Source organism: Mauremys reevesii, linkage group 3 (genome assembly GCF_016161935.1).
Source record: "Mauremys reevesii isolate NIE-2019 linkage group 3, ASM1616193v1, whole genome shotgun sequence".
In the NCBI taxonomy this organism is placed as follows: Eukaryota; Metazoa; Chordata; order Testudines; family Geoemydidae; genus Mauremys; species Mauremys reevesii.
Window position 1 is genome coordinate 38294410 of NC_052625.1, and position 17097 is coordinate 38311506.

Consider the following 17097-nt stretch of genomic DNA (forward strand, 5'->3'; position numbering starts at 1 on the left):
TTCCTTCCTAAGTGGAGAACTTTGCATTTGTCTTTATTAAACTTCATCCGGTTTACCTCAGACCATTTCTCCAATTTGTCCAGATCATTTTGAATTATGACCCTGTCCTCCAAAGCAGATGAAGTGGATGTTCGAATAAAAAGTGGAAGGGGAGTCTTGAGAGGCATAATCCAGACACAATAAAGCTCCAATGGTCAAAAGCATAAGAGAAGGAAAAAGTGGAGACTGCCAGCAATCATCCCAGACATGCTTCGAGAGGGACTGTGAGGAATAGTGACACTGTGAGGAATAGCAGAGGACGGAAGAGGATAATGTAAGGGCTGGATCAGATGATAAACAGTCACATAAAAAAGAATCTGGCACATCAGAAAAAGGCAGACTAATAAACAGGGACAAGTTTTTAAAGTGCTTGTACACAAATGCTAGAAGTCTACATAATAAGATGGGTGAACTAGAGTGCCTTGTGATAAAGGAGGATATTGATAAAATAGGCATCACAGAAACCTGGTGGACTGAGAGCAATCAATGGGACACAATCATTCCGGGGTACAAAATATATCGGAAGGACAGAACAGGTCGTGCAGGGGGAGGAGTGGCACTATATGTGAAAGAAAGTGTAGATTCAAATGAAGTAAAAATCTTAAGCGAATCCACATGTTCCATAGAATCTCTATGGATAGAAATTTCATGCTCTAGTAAAAATATAACATTAGGGATCTATTATCGACCACCTGACCAGGACAGTAATAGTGATGATGAAATGCTAAGGGAAATTAGAGAGGCTATCAAAATTAAGAACCCAATAATAGTGGGGGATTTCAATTATCCCCATATTGACTGGGAACATTTCACTTCACGACAAAATGCAGAGATAAAATTTCTCGATATTTTAAATGACTGCTTCATGGAGCAGCTGGTACGGGAACCCACAAGGGGAGAGGCAACTCTAGATTTAATCCTGAGTGGAGCACAGGAGCTGATCCAAGAAGTAACTCTAGCAGGACCGCTTGGAAATAGTGACCATAATACAATAGCATTCAACATCCCTGTGGTGGGAAGAACACCTCAACAGCCCAACACTGTGGCATTTAATTTCAAAAGGGGGAATTATACAAAAATGAGGGGGTTAGTTAGACAAAAGTTAAAAGGTACAGTGACTAAAGTGAAATCCCTGCAAGTTGCATGGGCCCTTTTTAAAGACACCATAATAGAGGCCCAACTTCAATGTATACCCCAAATTAAAAAAAACAGTAAAAGAAATAAAAAAGAGCCACCGTGGCTTAACAACCATGTAAAAGAAGCAGTAAGAGATAAAAAGACTTCCTTTCAAAAGTGGAAGTCAAATCCTAATGAGGCAAATAGAAAGGAGCACAAACACTGCCAACTTAAGTGCAAGATATAATAAGAAAAGCCAAAGAGGAGTTTGAAGAACGGCTAGCCAAAAATTCCAAAGGTGGTAATAAAATGTTTTTTAAGTACATCAGAAGCAGGAAGCCTGCTAAACAACCAGTGGGGCCCCTTGACGATCGAAGTACAAAAGGAGCGCTTAAAGACGATAAAGTCATTGCGGAGAAACTAAATGGATTCTTTGCTTCAGTCTTCACGGCTGAGGATGTTAGGGAGATTCCCAAACCTGAGCTGGCTTTTGTAGGTGACAAAACTGAGGAACTGTCACAGATTGAAGTGTCACTAGAGGAGGTTTTGGAATTAATTGATAAACTCAACATAAACAAGTCACCGGGACCAGATGGCATTCACCCAAGAGTTCTGAAAGAACTCAAATGTAAAGTTGTGGAACTATTAATTAAGGTTTGTAACCTGTCCTTTAAATCGGCTTCGGTACCCAATGACTGGAAGTTAACTAATTTAACGCCAATATTTAAAAAGGGCTCTAGGGGTGATCCTGGCAATTACAGACCGGTAAGTCTAACGTCGGTACCGGGCAAATTAGTCAAAACAATAGTTAAGAATAAAATTGTCACACACACAGAAAAACATAAACTCTTGAGCAATAGTCAACATGGTTTCTGTAAAGGGAAATCGTGTCTTACTAATCTATTAGAGTTCTTTGAAGGGGTCAACAAACATGTGGACAAGGGGGATCCGGTGGACATAGTGTACTTGGATTTCCAGAAAGCCTTTGACAAGGTCCCTCACCAAAGGCTCTTACGTAAATTAAGCTGTCATGGGATAAAAGGGAAGGTCCTTTCATGGATTGAGAACTGGTTAAAGGACAGGGAACAAAGGGTAGGAATTAATGGTAAATTCTCAGAATGGAGAGGGGTAACTAGTGGTGTTCCCCAAGGGTCAGTCCTAGAACCAATCCTATTCAATTTATTCATAAATGATCTGGAGAAAGGGGTAAACAGTGAGGTGGCAAAGTTTGCAGATGATACTAAACTACTCAAGACAGTTAAGACCAAAGCAGATTTTGAAGAACTTCAAAAAGATCTCACAAAACTAAGTGATTGGGCAACAAAATGGCAAATGAAATTTAATGTGGATAAATGTAAAGTAATGCACATTGGAAAAAATAACCCCAACTATACATACAACATGATGGGGGCTAATTTAGCTACAACGAGTCAGGAAAAAGATCTTGGAGTCATCGTGGATAGTTCTCTGAAGATGTCCACGCAGTGTGCAGAGGCAGTCAAAAAAGCAAACAGGATGTTAGGAATCATTAAAAAGGGGACAGAGAATAAGACTGAGAATATATTATTGCCCTTATATAAATCCATGGTATGCCCACATCTCGAATACTGCGTACAGATGTGGTCTCCTCACCTCAAAAAAGATATTCTAGCACTAGAAAAGGTTCAGAAAAGGGCAACTAAAATGATTAAGGGGTTTGGAGAGGGTCCCATACGAGGAAAGATTAAAGAGGCTAGGACTCTTCAGCTTGGAAAAGAGAAGTCTAAGGGGGGATATGATAGAGGTATATAAAATCATGAGTGATGTTGTGAAAGTGGATAAGGAAAAGTTATTTACTTATTCCCATAATACAAGAACTAGGGGTCACCAAATGAAATTAATAGGCAGCAGGTTTAAAACAAAAGGAAGTTCTTCTTCACGCAGTGCACAGTCAACTTGTGGAACTCCTTACCTGAGGAGGTTGTGAAGGCTAGGACTATAACAATGTTTAAAAGGGGACTGGATAAATTCATGGTGGCTAAGTCCATAAATGGCTATTAGCTAGGATGGGTAAGAATGGTGTCCCTAGCCTCTGTTCGTCAGAGGATGGAGATGGATGGCAGGAGAGAGATCACTTGATCATTGCCTGTTAGGTTCACTCCCTCTGGGGAACCTGGCATTGGCCACTGTCGGTAGACAGATACTGGGCTAGATGGACCTTTGGTCTGACCTGGCACGGCCGTTCTTATGTTCTTACAATGACTCTCTCCATGCCCCACTCTCTTCCTAACCAACCATCTCCTGCCAAATTGGCAGATATCACACAGAAGTATTCCATAAACAGTGCAAGAAAAATGATGCAACATTTGCTCAAAGATACCTCCTCCAATTACATCTTGCTTATATCAACTGGTTTTCTGCTGTCCTCATGCCTACAAAAGGAGGATGTGATCTGGTTCTGAATATTTTTGGAAGTTATACTCAATTTTCAAAACTAGTCAGAAGAGCTTTTCAAAAATGCAACTCTAATTTTCATTTAAAATAATTACCTACCCTCCTTTTTTATGGCTCTTTATATATAGATAAGAGCTAAATATCTTTCCATCTGAGAATTCCTAAACCAGGATTTCAGCAATTAAAATGAAACCAGTCTCCTTATCCTTTTCAATTACCATCAATGGTGGTTTTATTCAGCATATAACTAGAAGAACCATAATTGAATATGTCTTTTTTCTTTATTTATGTTATGTATAGTGCTATCATTACAGTGTATGAAGCCATGTATTCTGGGCTTTTTTTTGTTTCATTTCATTATTTAAAGGGGGAAAACATATGCTCACTTTAAAGGGACAATGCAAGATTGTTTTACAAACATATATATTTTGTAAATATATTTTTAAAAGGGGAAGGGGAAATTTTACAAAGCCCAATAAAATAGATTTTTCATGAATTTTTAATTTTTAAAAACAGTTTTGTTTTGAGGTAAAATATTCCTCTCCTGCAGCATATACAACCCAACCACTGCAGCCGAGTGGCCCTGCTCCTGTAAGGGAAATTAATAAGATAGTACTAGAAACAAAAGTGAAACCTTTCCAAAGTGAGTGAAATGCAAAAAAAGTAAACAAAACAGCATGACGAAAAGTTAAGATTTATAAAGATTTATAAACACTTGCAGTTTTAATTATTTTTTTGTCAAGGTCCCAATTTCTTGATCAGGGTATAGTCATGTTTTTTTTAAAAACAACAACAACAACAATGATAATAAATAAGGAAATAAAAAGATTTTGGGGTCCATTAAAAAAAAGTGTCTGGTGGTCCAGCTTTGGCCTACAGTCCGCTTATTGCCTACCCCTGATGTAAACCGTACTGGAGAGAGAAACTTTTCTTTTTAAATGATTTTTCATTTTCAAAATTAAATAGAATTAAATAGCACTATTTTGACAAATTCCTATTCATTATGACTGTGTAGTACTTAGAGCAGTGTAAGTTATTTCCTTTCCCCCAACCTCATATTAATGTACCTTATGTTATCTTTTCTGCTAGAGAATAATAGCTTCTCAAGAAGGTGACTTGGAAATTTCTACAAAATGATGATATTCCCTGCAATAATTTAAGTGCCATGGAGAACATTTATTGGATACATTTGTGTACCCAGGACACTTTGGAGTTGGACCTCACAGATGCCTGGTGAGGACAAAACCCTGAACCTCATAAGTACTTTTCTTTTTATGCACAAAATGATCAACATGAATCTTGTTTTACACTGGAGAATAGCTTTATAGTCAAGAGTTTCAAGACAGGAACTATTTTTGCCCCTTAACAGGACCTAGTGTTGCTGTAGACTCAATTATTAAAAGCCCCAGGCTAGCAATGACCAAACTTGGCTCCAGCTGACTGAAGCAGTTCACAGGCTATGTGAAATAAGTTGGTGGTCTCGGTCCGCAGATGTCAATATCACAAAGACCATCATTAGAAATGAAACCCTTTTTAGCAGCCTCGACATGGAGACTGAATTACCCTCTCAGCTTCCCAAAAATAGTTCTGCTAGATTACTAAAGAAAGAACACTGGTGTTACAGTCAGGCCAATTTTGTAATGCCACTACCTGGGATATGCCTATTTTACAGATAAACAAAAGACTTCATTCTTTAGATCCCACTGTCTGGCTCCTTTCACAAGCACTGAACTCTCTTCTATAAAATAAAATAAAGCAGGAGGGAAGATAGATTTGCCAGCAGATTCTCATTTCAGGGTCTAAAAATAGTGAGGGAATTATTGGAGACCTACAACTAACTTTATGTAAGTTAATGATAAACCAGAAACTATATTGGATATATCATGGGGCACAGGTACAGCTAAGGATAACAGCTGTATAGGGACTCCCCTCCATTTGCCCTGTCCTAAAATTGCTGACCATACAGGAAATTTAAGAGAAAAGAACACTCTGGAAAAGACATAAGAGAACTCGCAATAGGAAGGTGTGCCAAGATACATTGAGAGCCATGGGCAGTTGCAGACTAACAGAAGTGAACATGCACAATAAGGCATTGTCAGATGAATTCTCAAAAAGGCAATAAAGCAGCTAAATTACTAGTATGACAAATTTAAAAGTAAGCACAAAACACAATTGATTACCCTAAATTAAAGGAACAGCAGGTGAGTTAATTTATTATTCCAAATTGATCGCGGGCTGTTTCCTAGAATTTGACCTCCAGTTAGAGAATATGAAGCTTATCGCAGCTGGGTTCAGAATTAAGAAGCACATAGAAAATACTTAATTGCTCCATTTAAAAGTGAACAATAAAAATTGTTTGGAAGAAGAAAAAGATTTAGAAAACATACAAGGGGACAAGCAAAGCTACTGTCCATAATGTCTTAAACTATAAAGCACTTTAAAATACCCATCCCCAATATGACAGGTCTACATTAACACTCCTGTACAAATAGAGTTGGCCTGCCGCTCTGTACCTATCAATATACCCTTCAGTCAGAAGAAATAAGAGGATATCATATGCTATGATTAAAATTTACAAGAGATGTTAGCACTCGTGGTTCAGGACATAAAGCAACTACTACTATCATATGATAAACCTCACATGTAAATGTCAGCAGATTACTAACTATTCCCACTCAAAGTTGATGAAATCATTTAATATCATTTTGTCTTTAGTGCGAAAAAGGTGTCTGTTTGCATCAAATGGACTTCCTTCTGGAAATCCTGCAAAAATGCAATTTGTGAAAAAATTATAAAGTGGGTAGATACGACCATTTTACAAGAAACAGCACAATTCTGAGTGAAAATGTGAAAGAAAATGCATTACTGTAGAAAAGAATGCACTGAGGGTGTCCTTTACTATTTCATTTTTTGCCACAGCTATCTTGAACTGATAGCTCATTCCTTCAGAGACAATTACCATATCAAAGACAAGAAAGCATGTAGTACTGATACTTGCGTGTCCCAAGAAGTTTCTTCAATAACATAGATAAAAAGTTCTATCTTTGTCACAGCTACATATTTTAAAAAGGGACATGATCAACTTGAAAGCCATGTCTGCATAAAAGTTTTTTTTAAAATCTACTATAGTTATACGATTACTATATTACTAATATTACTATTATCAAAACATTAGAGGAACAAATGTTTCTCTGATTTTTAAGTTTCTTTACTTTGTGCATTTAATAGCACTTTTGTGTATAGTCAGTTTTACTGCTTCCAAGTCATGTTAGGCAGTCAGTTTTTCTTGTGCTAAAAAGAAAATGTTTACAGATGAGCAAAAACACAAACAAAAAACAAACAACAATTTTGAAGGGAATTTTCATAAAGGATTTCAGGATATGCTATTTAAAAGGATGCTGTATAAAAAACAAAATTTTGTGCGTTAATTTGAAGCTAGTAATGTCTCTTTACAGTCCTATGTCCTAATAGTTCAAAAAAGAAAATCAAAAAGAGGATCAAGAGCACATTTCTAGAAACAAAATGGAAATACAGATGTTAACAAACCCTTAGACATCATTATTTCTGCCTGGGAGGTGTTCTCTCTGCGTTTTTGGGCTCAGAGATTTTTTGGAATAATACTGTTTCACAAATTTATAAATTTAATTCAAGTATAGATAGATAGATAGATAGATAGATAGATAGATAGATAGATAGATATCATATTCTCTAACTACACCTTTTCATTATTTTCAGTTTTGCTTTTCAATTATGGATTCAATTAAATATTTATTTATAGGCTATTTACGCATTTCTACATATGGGGACAAATTCTGATGTTTCTTAGTTGGTAATGTAAGTTACATAAGTCAGTGTGTAAGAGGAAGTGGGTGTAGAATACATGCCAAGAGGACAACAAGGTGAGGTTGTGGCAAGAGCGGCAACCAAAAGGATCATGAAAAATGTGTCAGATAAGTAAGGAGGATCAATAGACAGGATATGGGAGTGGGAGACTGTGACCTGCCACAGAGTTGGTGTGTGACCTTGGGCAAGTCACTTAACCTCTCTGAACATATATGTTCACATCTGCAAAATGGGAATATTTTCCCATTTCTTAAAAGCATTCAGAGATTCAAAGATGAAAAACGCTATATGAGTGTCATCGCTGTTGTACACCATCTTGCACCCTTCTTGTAGATTGCTGTTTCTTACAACTCTGTCCTTCTGCTCCTTTTGCATGTATATTAAATCAGCTTACACTAAGTTACCGAACTGTGATTTATATCAACATTTATATCATCTATGAATTTGGCTTCCTATATTTATCCTCTTAGACAACTGATTTGTAAAGTGCTTTCATATACTGCTTAATAAATGCTTCTCTACTCACCATGAACTATGACTACATCGTATTACACAAAAGGAGAACTTACTTGCAGAAGCATTCCATGAACAGAATTCTGTCGTATACATGGATTGGTGCACTCTGGAAGCCCAGCAAGCAGAGACTGTACTGTATGTGGTATCTGGTTTATCATAACAAATGGAACAAGGGCTCGACCTGCCATCTCACGTGAACGATACACAGGAGAGTGGCCACATCTAGAAAAGGGAGAAACAAGTTTGTCATCCACATACAGTGAAAGCATTGCTATTACTTAACAAGTAACAGTTACACATTTATTCCAAATATGATTATTTTAATGTATTCTGAAATAAAAATGCAAAATAAATGACTAAACACAGGGAAAACTAAACATGTTCCTTACAAAACATACTTTTATAATATTTCCTCTAGCTACTGATAGGGTGTAATTCCAGCCACCTATATCTAAATATATCCACACTAGAGCCTATTCTTCAAAAATTTCCTTGTCTTCTTTAAGACAAAAATATAATGGGACCATAGACCCAGCTGTTCAGTAGTAGCCATCTATGTTGCCCATTGATGTTACTAATGACAAACAGTAACTGTGAATTTGAACATGCTTAATAATTTTACTAAAATTTATGATTCTCAACATGCCTAATACACATTTTATATGAACAAGATATACAGATATAAGGTAAACTTTCAATAAGACACATGCTCCTAAAACAAATGTATAAAAAGGCCTTGATTAGTACACAGCAGACACACTTAGGCCTGGTCTACACTACAAAGTTAGGTCGATATAAGCCACGCTAGGTCGATTTAATAATGTACATGTCTACACTACCAAGTCCCTTCCACCGACCTAAGTGGCCTGTAAAGTCTACTTCTGTACTCCACCTCCGCGAGAGGCATTCATGATTTGACATCCATGGTCGACAAAGGGTTAGTGTAGACACCGCGTTGTGCAATTTCAATGAATTGACCTCAGCGAGGTGTCCCACAGTGCTTCGCTGTGACCGCTCTGGAGAGCACTTTCAACTCCACTGCACGTCAGCCAGGTACACAGAAAACAGCTGCTCCCCTGTTCAAGCCCCAGGGACTTTTGAATTTCTATTTCCTGTTTAATCAGTGTGGAGAGCTCACCAGCACAACTCATCATGGATAAGGCTACGATTATGTCACAGAGGTCACGGAATCTGTGATTTCCATTGACCTCCGTGACATTTTCTCCCCCGGGTCTGGAGCTCCCAGCCAGCCCCACCCCCGCAGCTCCCAGCCCCATCTTGGTGGGGGGACCTCGTAGCTACCCAGTCGCGGCAGAGGGCTGGCGGACCCTGCAGCTGCCCAGCCATGGTGTGGGGACTCCCCGCATCTGCCCAGATGCAGCGGGCAGATCGCGCAGCAACCCAGTCCCGTGGGCTGGGGGACCCTGGAGCTCCCACATACGGCAGCAGTGGGGGATCCGGGAGCAATGGGTGCTTAACCCGCTTACCCTTTTGTCCAGGATATTTTTAGTGGAAGTCAGGGAATTTTTGTTTATTTCCCGAGACCTGTCCTTTTACTAAAAGTATCCGTGAGAAAAACTTAGCCTTAATCCTGGAGACTCAAGGCCACAAACGTGCTTCAGCATGGAGTACACAGGAGGTGGTGGATCATATCGCTGTGTGGGGATAAGAGTCTGTGCAGGCAGAGCTCCGATCCAGCAGAAGAAACACTGACATCTATGCCAAGATCATGCGGGGTATAGGGGAGAAGGGCTACACCAGGGACATGCAACAGTGCCGCGTGAAAATAAAGGAGCTTCAGCAAGCATACCAGAAGACAAGGGAGGCGAACAGTTGTTCTGATTCTGCCTCACAGACATGTCACTTTTATGAGGAGCTGCATGAGATTCTCGGCGGGGACCCCACCGCTACCACAAAACACTCCGTGGATAGCTCCCAGGAGCCCTGGGCGACTCTGAACAACAACGAGGACATTGTTGATAAGGAAGAGGAGGAGGAGAATGTGAGGCAGGCAAGCAGAGAATCCACTCTCCCTGAAGCCAAGAACTGTTTTAAACCCTGGAACCCATCTGTTCACAGGACCAGTTGGTGGCAGAGCGTGATGCTGAGGAAGGCACCTTTGTTGAGCACACATTTCCAATCCAACAGTAGGGGTTACATAAGAACTGTTTCTGTGCAGGGGGATGGCCTGGGAATCCTCCATGGAGATCTCTAGGAAGCTTTCATAGAGGTACTCCGCAATCCTTTGCAGAAAGTTTCTGGGAAGGGCTGCCTTATTTGGTCCACCACGGTAGGACACTTTCCTGCACCATTCCAGTATTAACTCTGCTGGCATCTTTGCAGCACACAACATTACAGCATAAAGACCAGGTCTGTACCCAGACACTTGCAGTATCTGCTCCTTTGCTGCATCTGTTACCCTCAGGAGAGTGATATTGCATAGGGTCACCTAGGGGAAACGGGGGGGGGGGGGGAAGTTTTCAATACTAGCCCTTAAACCACAAACAATTCAACAAGTAATCCGCCCCGTTTGGTGAAATCTGGGTCACACAACCACACTTTCCCAAACGTGCTGTGGTTGTGGTTGGAAGGGATCACCGTGTATTGCAAGCAGCACTGGAAAAAAAATGGGGGGGAGAGGGTGGCAGCTTCCTGTTTGTCTCCCTTCCCCCCATACTTTTATAAAAAACAAACTATTTAGGGGGTTTCAGAGTAGCAGCCATGTTAGTCTGTAGGTACGTCTTCACTACCCGCCGTATCAGCGGGTAGCAATCGATTTCTCGGGGATCGATATATCGCGTCTCATCTAGACGCGATATATCGATCCCCGAACGCGCTCCTGTCGACTCCGTAACTCCACCAACCCGAACGGCGGTAGCAGAGTCGACATGGAGAGCCTCAGACATCGATCCCGCGCTGTGAGGACGGTAGGTAATTCGATATAAGATACTTCGACTTCAGCTACGTTATTCACATAGCTGAAGTTACGTATCTTCTATCGATTTTCCCCCGTAGTGTAGACCTGCCCCTTATCTGCAAAAAGAACAGGAGTACTTGTGGCACCTTAAAGACTAACAAATTTATTTTAGCATGAGTTTTCGTGAGCTGCAGCTCACTTCTTCGGATGCATAGAATGGAACACACAGACAGGAGATATTTATACATACAGAGAACATGAAAAGGTGGAAGTAGACTCTTCCTGTTGGTATGCATACTTCCACCTTTTCATGTTCTCTGTATGTATAAATATCTCCTGTCTGTGTGTTCCATTCTATGCATCCAAAGAAGTGAGCTGCAGCTCACGAAAGCTCATGCTAAAATAAATTTGTTAGTCTTTAAGGTGCCACAAGTACTCCTGTTTTATTTAGGGGGCTTTACGCTGGTGCCTGTCCTCAAGCACTATCCAGGTTGTAAGGGGAAAGGCAGCTTTTCTCAATTTCCAACCTGTGATCCTGAGGCTGTCTTCACAAAAGCAGAAGCACAAGACCTCTTGCCCATGCCTTATGGCCGTACTCACCATGGCTGAAGCAGGAAACCGACTCTTGCAATAGCCAGCAATTTTGATTACGTTGTGACTTGCAGTGAAGTATATTGAGGGTTTGTTTGTTTTTTATAAAAAATAATTAACCTTGCACCAGAAACAATGTATGCACTGTCAATGCAACCCTGGTGCTTTGCAATACTTGCAGCTGAAACCTTGTCCGTCAGTGCATCCTCCACACCGGGACTGAGACTTTCCCATATTAGAAGGCGGAAAAAGACGACTCGGGAGGACATGTTCAATGAGTTAATGCGCATCTCCGAGAGTGACAAGACGGAGCTCTGAGCATGGAGGATTACACTGTCTGAGAACCTGGACATGGACAGGAAGGACAGGAGAGCACACAGGGAACAAACGCATGCCATGCAAGAAGAGATGCTGCGGATTACGAAGGAGCAAACAGACATGCTGAGGAAGAAGAAAAGCAGCTGGATGCTAGAGAGTCCCTCTGCAGCCTATGCGGAACCTGCTTTCATCATCACCCAGTTCTACATCCTCCTCCCCCCAACCGTCCTATGAGGCAGGGATGGGGGTGGGAGGAGTTCAGAATCCCTTGCACTCAACACCAGCGGAGGGTACAAGGACCAGAAGACGCCCATTCCCACACCTTTGATTGTTATTGCAGTGCATCTCTAAACAAGCTTTCCATGTTTCTCCCACCACAGTGTTATCAGTGCTTTTGCCTCAGGTTATCTTACTTTTCTTTACTGTCTCTGTGTGTTTGTGTGCATAATAAAACTGAATGGATTGAGGAGAAAAGGGTCTTTATTCATTCAACACACCTGGTTGGTGGGGATGGAGTTTACAGGGGAGAAAATGCAATGGAGGGGGCAGTTTGGTAAGGAACAACACAGATAGGTGTCACATTACTCTGACTCAATGCTGAAATTGGTTTTCAAAGCCTCACAGAGATGAAGCACCCCTCGATGTGCTCTTCTTATTGCCCTGGTGTCTGGCTGCTCAAAATTGGCTGCTAGACAATCGACCTCAACTCCCGTACTCCAGCAGAAACTTTTCTCCCTTTGTTTCACAGATATTATAGAGCACACAGCAGGCAGCAATAACAATGGGGCTATTGCTTTCACTGAGGTCTAACCTAGTAAGCAAACAATGTCAGTGATCTTTTAAATGTTCAAGGGCACATTCCACCACCATTCTGCACTTGCTCCGCCTCTGGTTGAATGGGTCCTGACTGCTGTCCAGGCTGCCGGCATTCAGCTCCATAAGTCATGGGAGCAAGGGATAGGCTGGGTCTCCCAGGATCACGACTGGCATTTCAACATCACCAATGGTTATTTTGTAGTCTGGAAAGAAATTCCCTGCTTGCAGTTTTCTGAACAGATCTGTGCTCCTAAAGATGCACGCATCATGCATCTTTCTCAACCATCCCACGTTGATGTTGGTGAAATGGCCCCTGTGATCCACCAGCGCTTACAACACCATCGAGAAGTACCCCTTTCAGTTGATGTACTCTTTGGCAAGGTGGTCTGGTGCCAAGATAGGGATAGGCTTTCCGTCTATCACCCCACCACAGTTAGGGAACCCCATCATGGCAAAACCATCCACTATGTCTTGCACGTTGCCCAGAGTCACTACCCTTCTTAGCAGAAGTCTGTTAATGGCCCTGCAAACTTCAATCACAACAGATCCCACAGTAGATTTACCCACTCCAAATTGATGCCCCACTGACTGGTAGCAGTCTGACGTTACAAGCTTCCACAGAGTTATTGCCACTCGCTTCTCCACTGTCAGAGCAGCTCTGATTTTAGTATTGCTGCGCTTCAGGGCTGGGGAAAGTTTTTCACACAGTTCCTGGAAAGTGGCCTTACGCATTCGAAAGTTCTGCAGCCACTGCTCATCATCCCATAGCTGCATAACGATGCGGTCCCACCAGTCAGTGCTTGTTTCCCGAGCCCAGAAATGGCACTCAACCATGTAAAGGTGATGCATGACTTTCACCAGCAACTGCGAATTGCTCCGCTCTGTCTTCCAGCAGGGCTGCTTGCATGGCATCACATTGTTCTGTGTGTATCAGCTGTGTAAATACTGCAGGATAAGGCGCAAGGTGTTTGTAATGATCACAACAGTGTACAGCTGAGCGGGATCCATGCTATGGCGTCCGCACAGATAACCCAGGCTTACCACAAAAAAAAAAAAAAAGGAGGGGGGGGGCGCAAAAAAGGCTTGGTTTGTTTGCCATTGATTTCAGGGAGGGAGGGAGGGAGAGAGGTAACTGCATCATGGGAGGCTAACGCCATGTTCCCATAACCACGCTTGCCAATGTTTTGGTCCCATAAGGCATTGCAAGCCCAACCCAAAACTCCACTTGGCTAGATGCACTGTGGGATGGCTACCCACAGTGCAGTGCTCCGTGTGTCGATGCAAGCCCTGCTAATGAGGATGCACTCTGCCGCCACAAGTGTAGTGTGAACATGCAAGATCGACTTGCTTAAATCTGAGGCTCAATGTCGATTTACATGATGTCGATTTAACTTTGCAGTGTAGACATTGTCTTAGTTAGCAGCATAATGTATCTGACAATGTATCCATTTTAGACCACATTATACCTTGAAGATACAAGCATGCATTGGGAGAAGTGCAGAGCAGTTATACTGCCGTAGGAGCTGCAACTCTCCCTCCTGGAATTCAGTTACAACCTCTGGAGGGTGCAGCATGCTCCCCTCTCCTCATCCCCATCTCTTCCACATTTCCTTTAGGTGACTTGCATGACAGAGGTTCTAAGAGAGGATAGTCCTTGTGCCCCAGGGAAATGCAAGGAGTGTGACAATAGGTGTCCTATACACAAGTAAAGAACGGTGGGTCAGTCCTAGTCATAGTCTAACCCTTTCTGCATATTGTATTTTTGGCCACATGTGGTAAAACCTTTAATCCTGCATTGGCAAGTGTAAGAAAATATTTGGTTTAGTGCTAATAAGAACTTATGTTTTTTAAATGAGAATGCTTCAGTTCTACTAGACAATAACCTCAGCACAGCGGAAAGTGATCTGTCTACAACTGTTCCTGTATTCGTGCTATACCATGTTTTATGTTAGCAGAGGGAATCTTGTATATAAATGTTTCTTTTCAGCTACAAATAACTCTGACATGGTTACAGATGTTTAGTTTCTAATTAGCAGTAACTGTATACTAAAGAATGCCCCTCATTCTGTTCATGACCTTTTATAAATGATAATTTCCCAAAGGAATCTGGCCTCTGTTCAGGAGAAAGAATGGAAAATGGGGAAAGAGCCAGAGTCTGCTGCAGCCAGATACCCTGTGCAAAGGTATTTTCCAAAACCATATGATTCACAGGGTTTGGGGGTTCTCTCCCTCCCCAAATGTAATGCAATTAAATACAATGGAATGGAATTCTATATTTTTTTTCTAGTAACATAATCAAGTATAGATTTCCAGGCAATTTTTAAGTAACCTCATTTTAAACTATGTCCTATGCTTCTATTTAAAACAATTTGCAATAAGCACTCTTAAAAAAATTGTACAATTTTTCCATATGACAATTATTGCCAGATTATTGTTTATTACATTTGTTAAGGTAATGCAAGAAGCAACCACAGTGTATGTTATTGTTGACAACAAAAAAACATGTTAAGGATAAAATTTCCCAAGTGCCTAAATTCAGGTGCCTAAACTCAGGAGCCTAAATTCCATTTTCAACAACGACTTAGGTACTTCAGAGCTTAAGTCTCATTGAAAGTCAACACAGGTGCTTTGGAAAATTTTACCCTCTATCCAATACTGCAAACAATTAGGCACACAAGTAACCCTATTGAGAGTAGCCCTGTTGGATTAGGCGCTTACACAAGTCATCTCTCCTATTTTCTCTGAAATGTCAGCTGCAGAAAACCTATACAACCATTTTTCACTAGTTGAAAATAAAATTATTATTAATAGATATAAGTATTTTCTTTCATTTTCTCAATAACATTTCACTACCTGCTGAACAAAATATAAAACTTTACACATACAAGAATTATATATTTGTAAATACTTATTCCAGTTGGATATATTTATAAATTTACTATTAACATAAGCAGATATTACAACATTATGGTCCCAATCCTCCTCTCCCTGTGCAGTACAGTGAGAGCTGGCAAAATCATTAATTTCCAACCGAGCCCTACATACAAAAAAACCCCACTTAATTAAATGACCATTATTAATGGAATGGAAAGAATGGTGTCAAAAAAACTATTTAAAATGGACCACATCTATAATATATTTGTAGCAGATATTTGCTGGATAAAAGCTGGGACTTCTGCTATGAAAACCTGCTTATACACTGTTTATTCTACACATTTTCAAAACTTATAAACAACCAATAATATAACTTAATTATTTTAAAAGGTCACAATCTTGGCTTCAATATGCAAGCTGAGATGCCAGTGGGTTCCACATGGGCTGAAGGAAAATGGATCCTTACTACCCTCCAAGCCGTTGAGTGGAAGCTGCTCCACAATTGCTAAGGCTGCAGTAGCTCCACCTGTTGCCGTGCCCCTGTTGTGAAGGGCATTGACTGGAGGATCTGTGAAACAGCAGATCCTCTGCCCCTGCCAGCTCATCTCCTAAACACTGCTGCCTGGGGTTTCACTTTCCAGAGCTGGGCTACAAAGTATGCTGTAGATGTAGACCAACACTCCCCAGATAGTTTCCAAAATTCTTCCACAGTGGTTGTGGGGAACCTCTGCAGATGAGGGGAGAGAAGAAATGCAGACTTTGGTTCCACTAAAATATATGCAGGAATGCCTGAAAAGTTTGACAGTGATTAACTCCTAAGTGTACCAACATGTCATTTTTTAGGGCCAGATTCTGCCACACAAACTCACACGGAGTAATACCTTACTCCACAGGTAGCCCCATGTATTTCAATGGAGCTACTCAAGGAATGAAATTATTGCCTCCTTGAAGCAAATGGCAAAACTTCCATTGACTTCAATGGGGCCAGGATTTTAACCAGCATACGTACACTCATACAAATGTCATCGAACTCCCAAGAGCAAATACTATTATTCAGAAAGGACGAAAAGTAATAAAATCCAGCACTTCTACCTTATTAACAACAAGCTGATAGTAAAGTCAATCTCATATTTTGTGACAACCAACCATTTATCTACTGAATAAACCACTGAACCACTTAAAGAAGGGGAAAGTGATCAGGAACAGTCAGCATGGATTCACCAAGGGCAAGTCATGCCTCACTAACCTAATTGCCTTCTATGATGAGATAACCGGCTCTGTGGATGAGGGGAAAGCAGTGGATGTGCTATTTCTGGACTTTAGCAAAGCTTTTGATACAGGTCTCCCACAGTATTCTTGCCAGCAAGTTAAAGAAGTATGGGCTGGATGAATGGACGGTAAGGTGGACAGAAAACTGGCTAGATGGTCGGGCTCAACAGGTAGTGATCAATGGTTCCATGTCTAGTTGGCAGCCGGTATCAAGTGGAGTGCCCCAAGGGTCGGTGCTGGGGCCGGTTTTGTTCAATATCTTCATTAACGATCTGGAGGATGGTGTGGACTGCACCCTTAGCAAGTTTGCAGATGACACTAAACTGGGAGGAGTGGTTGATACGCTGGAGGGTAGGGATAGGATA

The 17097-nt window shown here is 41.1% G+C and overlaps 1 protein-coding gene across 8 annotated transcripts in view; it reads right to left on the minus strand.

Annotated features, from left to right (window-relative positions):
* THADA (THADA armadillo repeat containing) overlaps positions 1-17097 on the minus strand; it is a 335835-nt gene that overhangs the window by 159863 nt on the left and 158875 nt on the right. For 7 of the 8 annotated variants that reach the window (XM_039529575.1, XM_039529574.1, XM_039529572.1 and 4 more), the window contains exon 29: positions 8001-8169. In XM_039529575.1, coding sequence (XP_039385509.1) covers positions 8001-8169 — 169 coding nt within the window. Of the gene's footprint in view, positions 1-8000; positions 8170-15072; positions 16191-17097 lie in introns of those variants that run through there. The other variant, XM_039529579.1, reaches the window with a different exon arrangement.